The 15,044-nt window shown below is 44.1% G+C and overlaps 1 protein-coding gene across 1 annotated transcript in view; it reads left to right on the forward strand.

The window, feature by feature from the left end:
- The first annotated feature begins 4,584 nt into the window (after positions 1–4,584).
- LOC119433674 (prolyl 3-hydroxylase 3-like) overlaps positions 4,585–15,044 on the forward strand; it is a 66,202-nt gene continuing 55,742 nt past the window's right edge. Inside the window, exons 1-2 of the mRNA XM_037700924.2 lie at positions 4,585–4,724; positions 13,833–13,928. Of these exons, the coding sequence (XP_037556852.2) occupies positions 4,635–4,724; positions 13,833–13,928 (186 nt within the window). The 5' untranslated portion in view covers positions 4,585–4,634. The remainder of the gene's footprint in view (positions 4,725–13,832; positions 13,929–15,044) is intronic.

Here is a 15,044-nt window from a genome sequence, read left to right on the forward strand (position 1 = left end):
ATCTCCAACGGAAAGAAAAGTGATCGCCGAACAGGTCGAAGACATGCTGCAGAAAGGCGTTATTCAGGAGTCTTGCAGTCCTTGGGCAGCTCCTGTTATACTAGTGAAAAAGAAAGACAACTCCTGGAGATTTTGTGTCGATTACCGCCGCCTGAATGCCGTCACAAAGAAAGACGTGTATCCCTTACCGCGAATCGACGATGCTGTAGACTGCCTTCACTCCACCTCGTACTTTTCGTCGGTTGACCTCCGGTCCGGATACTGGCAGATACCGATGCCAGTATCCAGTCTGACAGAGAAAAGACCGCTTTTGTGACGCCTGACGGACTCTTTGAGTTCAACGTCATGCCGTTTGGCTTATGTAATGCCCCAGCAACCTTCGAGCGGTTTATGGACTCCATCCACCGCGGTCTCAAATGGGAGATCTGCATGTGTTATTTTAGACGACGTGATTATTTTCGGCCGAACATTCCACGAGCACAACCAGTGGCTCGGCGTTGTTTTGGACTGCATCCAACAGGCTGGCCTTATTTTAAACTCTTAAGAAGTGCCATTTTGGTGAGCGTCAAGCCCTTGGGCTGGGATATCTCGTCGACAAGGACGGTATACGGCCAGATCCCCAAAAGATTTCTGCTGTTCGCAACTTTATGCAGCCGAAGACAGTGAAAGACCTCAGAAGTTTCCTGGGCCTTTGTTCTTATTTTCGCACGTTTATTAAAGACTTCGCCCAGCTTGCTTGTCCCCTGACTAACCTGCTTCGCAAGGACACTCCCTACGTATGGTCCACTCAGTGCGAGGCTGCCTTCGAGCAGCTCAAGTTTTTGCTCACCTCTGGGCCACTTCTCCGCCATTTCGATCCGAAGGCGGTCACCGAACTGCACACCGATGCAAGTGGTGTGGGCGTTGGTGCTGTGCTCGCCCAGTTTCACGACGCTCGCCAACACGTCGTTGCCTACGCAAGTCGTACTCTGACGAAAGCAGAGAGAAATTATACAATCACGGAACTGGAATGTGTTGCTGTAGTTTTCGCCATCCACAAGTTCAGACCATATTTATACTGCCGCCATTTTAAGATTGTTACCGACCATCATTCTCTCTGCTGGTTCGTTGGACTGCGTGACCCAGCTGGCCGGTTGGCTCGGCGGGCCTTGCGGCTCCAAGAATACAACTTTTCCGTTGCTTACAAGCGTGGTCGGTGCCGCATAAATGCCGACTGCTTATTTCGTCTTCCCTCTCAGAGCAACGGCACTGATGATGACGATTTCGACGACTACTTAACTACCATCTCATCCAACTTTCCTGACTTCGCCGTCTTCCAGAACGAACAACAGCGCGACCCTTCACTAAAACCGATTATTGATGCGACTCACCGATCCGAACGGCATACGCCATTTGTGGTTCAGGACGGTCTGCTCTACCACAAGAATTATTCTAACAATGGGGCTCCACTGCTCCTCGTCGTCCCAGAATGCCTGCGCCTTGTGGTACTTCGGGCCATGCACGACGACCTTACATCCGGGCACCTTGGATTCGCTCGAACGCTCCATCGCCTCCGACAACGTTTCTATTGGCCTCAATCGTGGAAGACAACCAAGCAGTATGTCGCCAGCTGTGATGTATGCCAACGCCACATACAACCGACTACAGCTTCTGCAGGAACGCTGCAACCAGTTAGACCGCCGACTTCACCTTTTGAGAAAGTGGGTATAGATTTACTCGGTCCCTTCCCCAAGTCTTCCACCAGCTGCCGCTGAATCATCGTGTGCGTGGATTATTTAACACGGTATGTTGAAATAATGGCACTTCTCGCAGCTACAGCAGCCGATGTTTCGGGGTTTCTTCTGCATTCGATTATCCTCCGCCACGGGGCCCCCTGTGTGCTGATAAGTGATCGCGGCCGGCAGTTCACCGCTGACGTCGTGGAAGAGTTACTACGCCTTTGTGGAACACAATATCGCCATTCTACGCCTTATCATCCGCAAACCAATGGTCTAACCGAGCGCACCAATCGTACACTCGTCAACATGCTTTCGATGTATGTCTCAGCGGATCATAAGAACTGGGATGCCGTATTACCCTTCATCACGTATGCATTTAACACAGCCAAACATGAAGTCACACGATACGCACCTTTCTTTCTCCCCTACGCTCGCCATCCTCAAAGTTTTCTCGACACCATACTTCCTCTTTCACCCAACGAAGATGCTTCTGTCGCGCAGATACTGTGTCGTGCCGAAGAAGCACGCCGACTTGCCCGGCTCAGAACTCTATCGTCGCATGCTCATGCTCAGGCTCGCTACGACGCACAACACTTGCCCGTCAGATTTGCCACCGGTGACTTCGTGTGGCTGTGGACACCGGTTCGGAAAAGGGGACTTTCCCAAAAGCTTCTTGCCAAGTATTCGGGCCCGTTCGTCATTCTGCGATGCTTGAGTGAAGTGACCTACGTCATCGCTAAACTGACGGCTGATAACCGCCGTTCACGCAAGACGCAAGTCGTGCACGTCGCACGGATGAAGCCGTACCATGAACGCGAACTCTGACTCGCTCGATGAGCTTCGTCTAACCCGGAGGAAAATGTCACGCCGCACAGGAAGAGAATAGAAGAAGCAGAAGTGGCGCGAGGGTTTTCGGGTATCGGCTGTTTCGGACGTTCCCATGTCTTCTCGGCCCCTTTCATTGTAAATAAATCCATTCTACATCCGTCACAATAGTAACGATAATGATAGTAGAATATAATAATGAATCAATAATGACCATGACTGCAAAAATGACAATGACTCAGCGAGAAAAGTTTAACACTCAAAAACCGCTAAAATGGGTTCTGGTGTAAAGGAAACATTAAAGGATGATGGCAGAAGTCATAGTCATGAGATTTACTAACCAAAAAAAGTCACAGGCCTGCGCGGCACGCGCAGCACAGTCACAGCGTAAGCTGGTGGAGCGGCTCAAGAGTAGCTCCAATTCGGGCACTACGCACGACAGGGTCTTCGCGGCAATCTCGTTACCTCGTTTTGTCGAGAACGATCTGAACGGTCCGCCCGGCGTCGACGGCGAGCTGCGGCTTGTAATGTTCTATGCACAGCAGTCTGCTGAGCCCGATCAAGCCTTACAACTGCAACTTACATGCAGAGCACGCTGCGTTTGCAGGCACCTTAACTAGATGGCGCCACCGTACTGGCGGAGGCTGGCGATCGCTTTTTTTTATTGCGCGCCTCGTCTGATTCGCATCCCGTCGTCTGCGCCTATGCACGCTGCGTTTTCAGGCGCCTTACCTAGGTGGCGCCACCATACTGGCGGAGGCTCGGGTCGTCTGCGCCTGCGCGTCTGCCTAGGGAGCATTTATAGGGCATTTTCCGCTGCCCGATCGCAAGCGTTTGCGTCGCTCAGTGGTAGATAGAGTATCTGGCTCCCAGGCAGCGGGCGCCGGTTCGATCCCGGCGAGAACCGGGTACTTTTTTCGCATATCCGGCGATAGCGGTTACGGCGGCGGATGCCATCGGCGGCAGACACCATCGCGAACCGATACGGTTCTTGGAAGGAGCCCATAACAGCTTACGCTGTAAAATGACAATGACTCAGCGGGAAACATTAACCCTCAAAAACCACTGAAATGGGTTCGGTGATGGGTAATAAGTGAAGGAAACACTGAAGGATGGTGGTAGAAGCCATAATCCGGAGCATGACTCAGCAAAAAAAAAAAGGTTGCACACGCAACCGTTGGCTTCGGCTGCGGTCGGACGATTTGTGGCAACTCCGTGCAGTTACAGAATGTAACTCAAATGCAGTTCCAATCCAGCTCAAATCCTGCTCAAATCCAGCGCTTGTGTAGTTCTAATCGAGCTCAAAACAGGCTCAAAGCAAGTACACAATTGATCAAAACCGGCTCAAAATAAACACGATTCAGAATAATTCAAAACACGGGAATATTGAAGCATTAGGCGCATTAATTAGCATAAACACGTTAAAATTGGTTCCGAAACGCCAGACTGGTACCAGCGTAGCGCAAGAGAGGGCTCCACCGACTCACAAGCGCTCGATTGCTCCTCCCTCCAGCGCTACTCCAGCACCGGCGCCTCACTGCTTCGCACTTCCCCCGGGTTCACGTTAGTGAAGCTGCATTACCACGATTTGAACTACACAAGCGCAAGATTTTTGTCAAATTCCGCTGCACGTTTCTTGTGGATATACGCCGAAATGTACTCATTCTTGTGCAGGGATATTTCCATTCATTTCGATGCCATGTACTGTACATGCAAGCATATTTGTGACTATTGCGTTCACTGTTCTCATGGCACTCAGCAGCCGCAGCTTCTCTGGAACCTTGCTTGGTTCGGAATCAAAGAAGTCCTAATGTTCTTGCGAACATTCGGCGGCACGGATCAAAACTACGCTTGTACGTTTTGAAGAGTTTAGTTTTCTCTCAGCCTAAATGCAAATTCATATTAACATCAGTTCAACTGTCCTGTAACGAGAGCATTTCTGCATTTTACATGTATTTGAATGGGGGAATCGGAGTTAGCCCTGAGCACTGCTTTTTCTCAACTGCGGTTATCCAAATTGCCATCGTCTTACCACAGGACCAGCTCCCACACTGCGACAAGGATTTCCTGGACGCTGGAGTGAGGCTGACGATGGACGAAGACTGCCTGAACGGACCGCAGAGGCTAGTCGCCGATGGACTGATGACCCAGAAGGAATGTGAAGTGCTGATAAAATTTGGCGTGAGTGTTCCTTTTTCCTAATGAACATATTTCCACCACCAACCTGCTTACGTGCTTTAGACTAAAAGAGACGCACGATTTACGAGATTAAACTCTTGAGAGCAATACTAAACTGGAACTCGTGTGTGTAAGCAATTTATGAATTTTTAGCAGTATTTGCGGTTCTATTAATAATCAAGCAACGCTTGAATTTTCATTGATTTTGCTAAATCATTTGATTCCCTTTGCCACAAGCTACTAGTTCTGAAACTGAGCTTGCTCAACATTGACCATCATGTCAATAAATGAAGCTTTATTTTTCATTGAACAATGAAAGAGGGGGAAAAAAAGCCGTAAAGAAACGTCTTGAAAACGTTCAACCCCCTGACCTCCACTCTCAACCCCCTGTCTCTAAATGGATCGAGTCCTTTCTAACCGCACGCCGTTCGTAACATCTAACGATAAGAAATCACTTTCGAAGAATGTTGCATCTGGCATGCCGCAAGATTTGGTATTGGGGCCCGTACTGTTTCTTATCCATATTAGCGACCTCACAAATGGTATCTCCTCAAGAAAAAAAAAGTGTTTGGCGGATGACTGCGTTATCTATATCAGAAATTTAACTCACTCAGATCGTCTTGCGCTCCAAGGTGGCCTGAATGAACTTTCTTTTTAGCGCGACTCTTGGTTAGTGAAACTTGAAAACGTTACTGTAAATGGATGAGAGTTTCACGTTGTATTTAAAACAATGAGCCTTGCATGTACTTTCTCAACAACGCTAGCTTAACGCATGTCAACACTTAAAATATCTCGGCGTTTATATCTTTCACAATCTTTCCTTGCAGACTCATATTGATTATGTAATCAGTAACGCTAACCTTTGGTCTTTGATACCTTCTGCGGAATTTTCCCCTTGTGCCCATTAAGCTGAAACTAATCTTATACAAAACACTCGACAATCCAAACTTCAGTATGCGTCATCTTAGACCCACATAATAGCACGCACATTCTTAACCTCGAATTAAGCCATTCGAAATCACGCTGATCGCTTAATATTATACAACTAGTTCCGCACTGCTACTGTTAGTCGAATGAAAGTAAATCTGCGCCTGTCTAACTGTTCCCTGCGCCTCAAAATCCCACGTCTTTGTCTTTTTCATTAAATTTATCGTTTTATCGCACGCTTACATGATTGTCTTTGCTTGCCTCCACCGTACATGTCACTTCGCAGTGACGATCAGTTCAAGATCGGCTTGCGGAACAGTCACACCAACGTGACATTTAATTCCTTCGTTCCAAAACCTAGCGCTAACTGGAACTGCCTCCTAGCCTCCATCACCTCTATAAGCAATGCCGATGACTTCAAAGCTGCTGTTTCTAAGTATTTCATGTATGGTTATTATTGTTTAGTAACGTGTTTGGGTGTGCACTTTGCTGTCTGTTATAAATTTATGTACTTTTGTAAAACCCACTGCTCTCTGAAATGCTACGGCCTTGAGAGTGAATAAATGAATAAAATTAAATGAAATACATAACTAGGGAACTGATGACATCCAGCCTTTAAGATATTAACCTAACATTCAGTATATTTGCGAGATAAGGCCTAATACGCAGTTAATACAAGCTAATACAACGAATAGTCTTATGATAAGCGCTACAGTGACTGTGTGTGCATGAACGCGGCATGTGAGCTCCTGTGTGCGCTTTTGTTTGTGTGTGTAGGGGGGGGGGGGGGGGGGGCGTGTGTAGGGACGTCTGTGTGTGCATGTGTGGACGTGTGTGTGTGCGTATGTCTGTGTGGAGGCCGTGTGCGTTCGTGTGCGCGTGTTGGCGTCTGTGCGTTTGTGCTGGTGGGTGTGTTTGCTTGGGTGTTCGGCGTCTGTGTGTGCATGTGTGGACGTGTGTGTGTGTGCGTATGTCTGTGTGGAGGCCGTGTGCGTTCGTGTGCGCGTGTTGGCGTCTGTGCGTTTGTGCTGGTGGGTGTGTTTGCTTGGGTGTTCGGTCTCTTGCTTGAGCGCGAGTGGGTGCATGTGTTGGAAGCCATCAATTTTTAGTGCTGACTGCACCTCATAATTTATTGTTTATTTTAGTGCACACTATATGAACAATAAAATAACATATATGTGACACCTACAGGGCTTATAGCACACGCGCTCATCGTTGAATCACAGGATCAGGCAGTGAAACAGGTCGAAGTATAGAAGCACGTAGGAAAAATACCACGATTTTACTGCTGTTTCGGCTGGGGACCAGCCTGTCCAGCACGTCAACCAGTGAAGCACGATTAAATCATTTATGGAAAGATTGGATAGTTAGAATTGCCCCACACAAGGCACCACTGGTAATAAAATGACCTCCAGCACCTGTCGAAAGATTGCCGCAGTGCTACAGTTGAAGTTGAACTGCCGAGGGTGGGCCGAGCCCCTCCTTGCAGAATATCCTGACTTTAAGCACTGAACACGTGAATACGTCAGCGCTCCAATCATCATCATCATCATCAGCCTATATATATGTCCACTGCAGGACAAAGGCCTCTCCCTGCGATCTCCAATTACCCCTGTCTTGCGCTAGCGTATTCCAACTTGCGCATGCGAATTTTCTAACTTCATCATCCCACCTGGTTTTCTGCCGTCCTTGACTGCGCTTCCCTTCTCTCGGTATCTATTCTGTAACCCTAATGGTCCCCCGGTTATCCATCCTACGCATTACATATGGCCTGCCCAGCTCCATTTCTTCCGCTTAATGTCAACTAGAATATCAGCTATCCCCGTTTGTTCTCTGATCCACACCGCTCTCTTCCTGTCTCTTAACGTTATTCCTAAGATTTTTCGTTCCATCGCTCTTTGGGCGGTCCTTAACTTGTTCTCGAGCTTCTCTGTTAACCTCCAAGTTTCTGCCCCATATTTTAGCACCGGTAGAGTGTTATCCGGTAGAACTATCGCACAATGGTCACGAACGATTAGTTGCCCCTTATTGGAGCGCTGGTCATTCTACCAGCGCTCCAATAAGGGGCAATTAATCGTTCGTGACCATTGTGCGATAGTTTCATAGTCGAAAGTTTACAAGGAACATTACTTTTTCAACGGCAAAAAAATCGGTTACCAGAGAAGCCCGAAACTATATGAATCTTTATTCGGTCTCATATCCATAAGACATCACTACGGAAGCTACGCAGGCAGTGAATTCATGTAGGTTTCACTCCACGCCTCTGGCAGTGCGGTTGTTTGCGATCTGCAACGCTTTCCATGGAAACAATATATTAACAATATTAACAATAGGAAATATTACCACTGCAACTTGTAAACTTTCGGTAACGTCAAATCACGTATTCTTTGTGCAACTTTGTCTTTAAAGTAAGCGACGCACTATGGCTTGGTCGCGAGCGCAAGCAGTCCGCTGAGGCCGTTGATCACTAATACGTGCCTCCCCGCTATTTCGGTGGTAAATAGGTTGACATGTGCGACGGCTTCCATGAAATAATTGCGGCATATTTGACCGGCAGAAACTAATGAGACTCCATCTTATGTAGGATGGCATAACGCAAAGTTACTTCTTTCTTCCATGTACGATGCAATATATTCTTTGATCCACAATGCGAGCAGTGAGAGAAATGTCACTACCCTTCCTAGCGTTATCGGCTATACAGGGTGTTTCAGCGAACACTTTCACAATTTATTTAAGGTTTCCTATGGCAGATAGCCGAATTTTAGTTAATGAGCTGGTCTACTCGAAGAGGCGGACATTACGTGCACAAAAAATTTAAATACATAATCGGCTAATTAACAAAAAATTCACTAATTAGGTTTTTAAGTAATTACCTGATGGCCCATATTGTAATTTACAAATTGTAGCCGTGGAGTTCGCAAGGCGGATCCACTTAGATTTATTTCTCAAGATGACACCAGTTTCGAGACATTATTTCCCAAACTTTGCGGATAAATGCATTGGCGTTCCAGTTAATCTTGTGCTTCAATGCATGCAGCGATGTTTTGTTAAGAACCTAACTGGAACGCCAATGCATTTCTCCGCAAAGTTCGGGAATTAATATCTCGAAACTGGTGTCATCCCGAGAATTCGTTCCAAGTTTATCCGCCTTGCAAACTCCACGGCTACAATTTGTAAATTGCAATATGGGCCATCAGGTAATTAGTTAAAAACTTACTTAGTGAATTTCTGTTAATTATTCGATTATGCATTTCAATTTCTTGTGCAAGTAATGTACGCCTCTTCGAGTAGAGCAGCTCATGAACTAGAATTGTGCTATCTGAATTGTGCTATCTGCTGGGAAATTTTGAGAATGTGCAATGTGAGGATAGAGAGTTCGCGTCGGTAACGGTGTACAACGCCTGCCGTGAAAACGTTATCAAGTCAAACGGTCTTGATAAAGTTAGTCTCGATGAAGACTTGCGGAAGGCATCTACTGCCAAAATCCTAAGTAAGATGACATTCAAAGCGGATTGTCATCAAGCTCTCTACCACGAATGGGAGCACAGTAAATGCTGCGCTGATAGCCTTAATGGCGAATGTTCTGGTTGGTGCTGGTTCGAGCATCATACAGAACAACAGGCAACCTTTAAGGATTTTTGAAAGTGTTCGCTGAAACACCCTGTATGTATGAAACGCAGGATAAACTAGGCACACACTAAACCAGCAAAGTCATATAATAATGTATCCTGTACAGTGACGAAAACTTTCTTTGTGGTAGCAGAGAATGCTCTTTTTGTGGCCAAAATCTTAGGTAGCAACAGATAAAGTTGAATGTTAGCATTTTTGCTAGAGTCAGAAGATTAACTCCAAATAAAACAACAAGTGAATCGCCGCCTACCTGATTCCATGGAGAACTGATGTGCAGTGCCTTTGAACGTATTTTGAGTCAACTGTGGCTGATTTTATATCAGGATTCGTACCTGTGAGAGAAAAACGAGGGAGAAAAGCAAATCCGTGGCAGCAGTTCATGAAAATTTTAGTGAGCGATCGTCTACATTTCGCGGTTACGTCCAGCGTACGGAAGGAGTCGGTCTTAGGACAGGCACTATTTCAACATATATCAATGATATAGCCGTGAATATTAACTCTTCGATTTAACTACGTCGGTTTGCAGGTAACTGTCTAATTTTCTGTCGAATAAAAAACGCCAGCGACTAAACTGTATTGAATGGGGACTTGTACAGCATTAATGATTTGTGTGTCATGGGACATGCAAATTAATTTTATGAAGTCTGCTTGCATGACCATATCAAATAAAAATAGCTCACTTTTTTATTTCACATATTAAGACGTACAAAAGCAATCAAGTACCTTGGTCTAACAATAACAAGTGATTTCAAAAGAAAAGTACCAATAACAAAAGTTGCATGTTGTCCTTTTTGTTAGAAATTTAAACAAAGCACGATAGTTACCCCCCTGATGTCTCATTGTTTTGTGATGTGTTGCCTAGATTGCACTTCCAAAAAACTTTCGTACTGAACTGTCCGTGTTAGTACTGTACCTTCTTTCTTTTAGTTTTGTTCTCTATGATATACTTGGCGTTGCTTTCTGGTCTTGATTTAATTGCCGTATTTGCCTGCATTATGAATATTTTTGTTATTTCCTAATCAACCGCCTCCCCTATGCAATGCCCTTCCGGGCCTTTAGGGTCTTTAGGGTATACCTGGACCTGATAGTATACCAAATGCATTCCTTCGCAGATACGCTAGCTGGATGGCCAAGTACTTATTAATAATTTTTAACAAATCACTGTCCTCAGGCGCCCTCCCTAAGGATTGGAAAACATCTAAAATAAAACCAATCCATAAATCAGGAAGCAAAACAGAACCCTCTAACTTCAGGCCAATCTCACTAACATCTACAGTCTGTAAACTACTGGAACACATTATATTAAAGCACATAACCAAACATCTTGAACAGGAACAAATACTAACAGCTTGTCAGCATGGTTTTCGCAGAGGAGTTTCCACGGTCACACAACTCATTGAGCTTGTTCACGATGTATCATCAAGCATTGATCAACAGAAACAAATAGACCTAATCTTTCTAGATTTTTCAAAAGCTTTCGATCGCGTAACACATAAGAAATTAATTTATAAACTCGAACTTACCTTGGGAAAAGGACCTATTCTCGATTGGGTCAAAGACTATCTTACTAATCGCACACAATTTGTAGAAGTAAATCAGCAACATTCAATTAAAAGAAGGGTCATATCCGGTGTTCCACAAGGAAGTGTTCTCGCTCCAGTTTTATTTCTTATATACACTAATGACCTACCATTTAATATTTCTGTCAATGTTAAACTTTTTGCTGACGATTGTGTTCTGTATCAGGTAATTAATTCGTATAAGGATCATCTAGCTTTGAATGAGGCTTTATCATTAGTACACAAATGGTGTAACGAATGGCAAATGACTTTGAACATTAAGAAATCGGCTACACTATCAATTACGAGGAAAAAACACAGATCAGAATTCAACTACACTATAAATAACGCCACACTTAACACAGTGAAGGAGTACAAGTACCTTGGCTTGACATTAACACACGACTTTAGGTGGGAACGCCATGTTAACAACGTTACCTCTACCGCACAAAAAAAATTGTTCTTTCTAAACAGACGTCTCAGACTAGCACCCCCAAACACAAAGCTACTAGCATATAACACATTTGTCAGATCAGTATTAGAATATGCTAATGTCGTTTGGTTTCCTTTCACTAAAGAACTCATTAACAAACTGGAAGCAGTTCAAAGGAAGGCACTAAGATGTATTTACAATAAATATAAGTTAACAGACTCACCCACAGAATTGCTAAAACAGGCCGGTATTCTTACCTTACAAAACCGAGCAAAGCTTGCGTGGTTTAAAATGATGTACCAACTTATTCATAACGAAATAAAAATAGACAGCTCAAAATACTTATCCACAACACAAACCCGACCCACCCGACATAAACACACTCTAACATTAAACGAACACCCAATTCATACGGAAAGTCATAAGCATTCCTTTTTCCTTTAATGACGCGTGAATGGAACAAGCTGGACCCTACCATTACAAACAGCCCAACCTTATCTGCTTTTTTAACATTAGTCGAAAACAAATTGCATGCTTCACAATTCTGACCTACATGTGTTACCATTAATTTCTGTGCCATTTATTCTATTTTATTGTATATAATATTCAAATTTATTTATAGATTATCACCTCTTGTGTAAACCTAATATTAATACCTTGTACTTTGTCATAGCTGAGTTCCTTTGTTTATTTATGCTAACTTTTACCTCTTTACCAGTTGTTTATTATAAAGTATTTTGCCTTGTATTATTCTGTTATTACTAACTACCATTCCTTACCGCTTATAATTGTTATCCTATTTCATTACCTCTTGCTATTCCAAAGCATATGCAATGTATATGTTGTAATTAATGCTACGATTTCGTTCACCTTTGACAATTGTCTCCCTTTCTCTGTACTCCTCGTTCATTTTTTAATACGATTTATTTGCTTTGTTATTTCTGCCAACCTTACTGTTTGTCTTTGCTAATTGTCAATATATTGTATGTAAACTAAATATTGTATTAATTGTTATCGTAATATTGTAAGACAACTATGTACATGCCCTTCTGTTATGATCCCTGATGGGATCGACAGTATTAATAAATAAATAAATAAATAAATAAATAAATAAATAAATAAATAAATAAATAAATAAATAAATAAATGAATGAAAAAGATTTAAACCGGCCTGTAGCGAACGTTTGTGGATCGGCGCAGAGAAAGCTTGGCTTGTTAAAAACAAACTTGATGTATGCCAGCTCCTACGTAAAACTAAATCCATATTTGGCAACTGTTCGCCCTAGCCTGGAGTACGCGTGTATGGCCTGGAATCCTTACGATCCCTACCTTATCGATAAGTGAGAGAGAGTACAACTTATTCCGGTAAAGTTCGTCTTCTCCTGCTACAAGAGAACTCATTCTGGTATAGGCTTAGTTCATCGAACGAACCTTCCGACACTTCCGACGCGTACGAATATTGCTAGGTGAAAATTTCTATTTCAATTGTATACGAGAAACCTAAACGTGGATCCCAGGCGATATGTGCGACCTCCCGGCAGAGTATCCCCCCGAATAAATCATAATTATGCCTTAATGCCTTCTTCATACAGAGTTGACATCTTTAAACATTCTTTCTTAGTAATGACCATTGCTGATTGGAATAAACTTAACTAAGAGGTGTTTGCAACTGCTGATTCTGTTGATTCTTTTGACAGAAATTTTCAAATGCTTTTTCACTGACTTTTGAATGTAAATGCGTATTGTACTTTCTTAACAAACTGTCTGTAACTAGCAATAATTATTTGTGTACATGCCATTTTTTTACTTTTTATCCCCACCCTGTAACAGCCCGGAAAGTGCTAACAGTATGGAGAAATAAATAAATAAACAAATAAATTAGTTCAGATGGCCTACGGTAACAACTAATTCACTTTGCATGACTACATCATTCTATAGTCATCTTTTGGTCTGTGCATTAGCTCGTAATTAGTCGCGTGCTACGTCTGACTTGGTTTTGCCAATCAGATACCATTTTTTGCCGCTGACAGCAGTCCTTTAAGTCTCCCTCCCTTTGCCACGGGCTCTACCTTCATTTCTTCTCTTTTTTTCATGCAGTGACCACAAGTATAAGCACTACAAAAGTGTGTAACTCGGCTGCAAACATGCCCATCTCAAGAATGTGCGCCCTCCAGTCGTAGCCATATTTCACAGCTGCGTTGTTTTGAACATATCCAAATGCAAGCATAAAATGCATCGTTTGCAATATTATTCAAGTACCTGACTCCACTAGGTTGCGTTTCAATGAAAGTTTAGCGTTCTATTCAGTTTTGTTCAAATATTTCTTCTACATACCCCGGCCCAATTCATGGTTTCTACCAGAAGTGGTATAGAAGCACTCAGAAACGCATACAAAGTACGAAATGAGCATACAATGGGAAAACATAGGTAAACGCAAAACAACATTTGTGTAACTGACAGAATATATGTGAAGCGGATGTTCCTTTTTAGGGTGACGCGATCATTATTAAACCACATTCTATTCTTGAAAGTGTTTGTACACAGTGCCCCATTTATTTGCAGGCGGCCGGATTTCATGGCAACGGTCATTACGATAATCCCCACCCGATGACTAATAAGGAACTTTTTGCTGGCTTTCGCACGATGGACCTCACGGGGGTACGTCCTAAAAAAAAAATCGCAAGCGCTTCAACGTGCGCGACAATGTTCACTTTCTTGCAGGAGAGTTACACAACACATTTGTATTTAACCGTGTTTCTTGTGCTAAGTGCCGCAAGGAGAGGGAGCACAGGTGTAGACCGACGCAGGCACGTTGGACAGAACATGACTTAACAAAGCGTCGAGCGTGATTCAGGCTGTCGAACCAAAAAACCACCTGCTCTGTCTGGGTTCAAGGCTCCGATTTTGTTCCAGTTAAGCTCCTGTTTAGAGAAACAAAACTATATAACGACTCGCGAATCGGATCAACACAGCAAACATTATCCTGTCCTACGGCGAAATGCTGCAGAGTGCTATCGACTTGTCTGCATGGCGCATGTGCAGGCTTTGTCAGGAACGCGGAACAAATAAGCTTTTTGGCATGTGCGAGTGAAAACTGCATTTTTTACAGCGAAACTGTTTATGGCTAGGTTTCTGTGCATTTTGTGTGTGCGTATGCAAAAATGTGGGCCAATCCTGAGGATTGTGGACAAATGGCCCATTCGCAATGGCACATACCCCTGTGGACTCCGGGTGGTGGGCTCCGGGACCTGTAAGGCGCCCTTTAACTACCCTTGTCACACCTGAGACCCAAACAAGTCCAGGTATAAGGGTAACAACAGATCGGATCTTAGCCCAAAAGGCCCACCTGGGTCGGCCATTTCTAGGTTCGCACCGCCCTCTCTTTGTCGGCGTTCCAGTCGCTTGCGTGCCTAGTTTCCTACCGCTCTTCCGGGGTGGCGGCACGTCGCGCGTGTGTGGAAGACAAGGTGTCGTTCTCCATTTTGAATTTCACTTCTCTTCTCCAGTCGTAATGGGGAGGCCGCGTGTAGTGCGCACTGCCGGTAGAGACTGCATTCTCGTCTCTTCCTCGGTTGCTCTTTGTAAGCGCGTTGCTCCTCGGGAGTCCGGACTATACGTGGCCTCTTCATTCTGTGTCACCTCTATGTCGTGTGCTAAACAGCTTCGCTGGTCGTCAAACTTCACAGAGTGGAGTGGCTCATGATTTTGTAATCGTTTTTTTACTTGAATTTCAAAAATAAATTATGGGGTTTTACGTCCCAAAACCGCGATCTG

Source organism: Dermacentor silvarum, chromosome 11 (assembly GCF_013339745.2).
Source record: "Dermacentor silvarum isolate Dsil-2018 chromosome 11, BIME_Dsil_1.4, whole genome shotgun sequence".
Taxonomy (NCBI): domain Eukaryota; kingdom Metazoa; phylum Arthropoda; class Arachnida; order Ixodida; family Ixodidae; genus Dermacentor; species Dermacentor silvarum.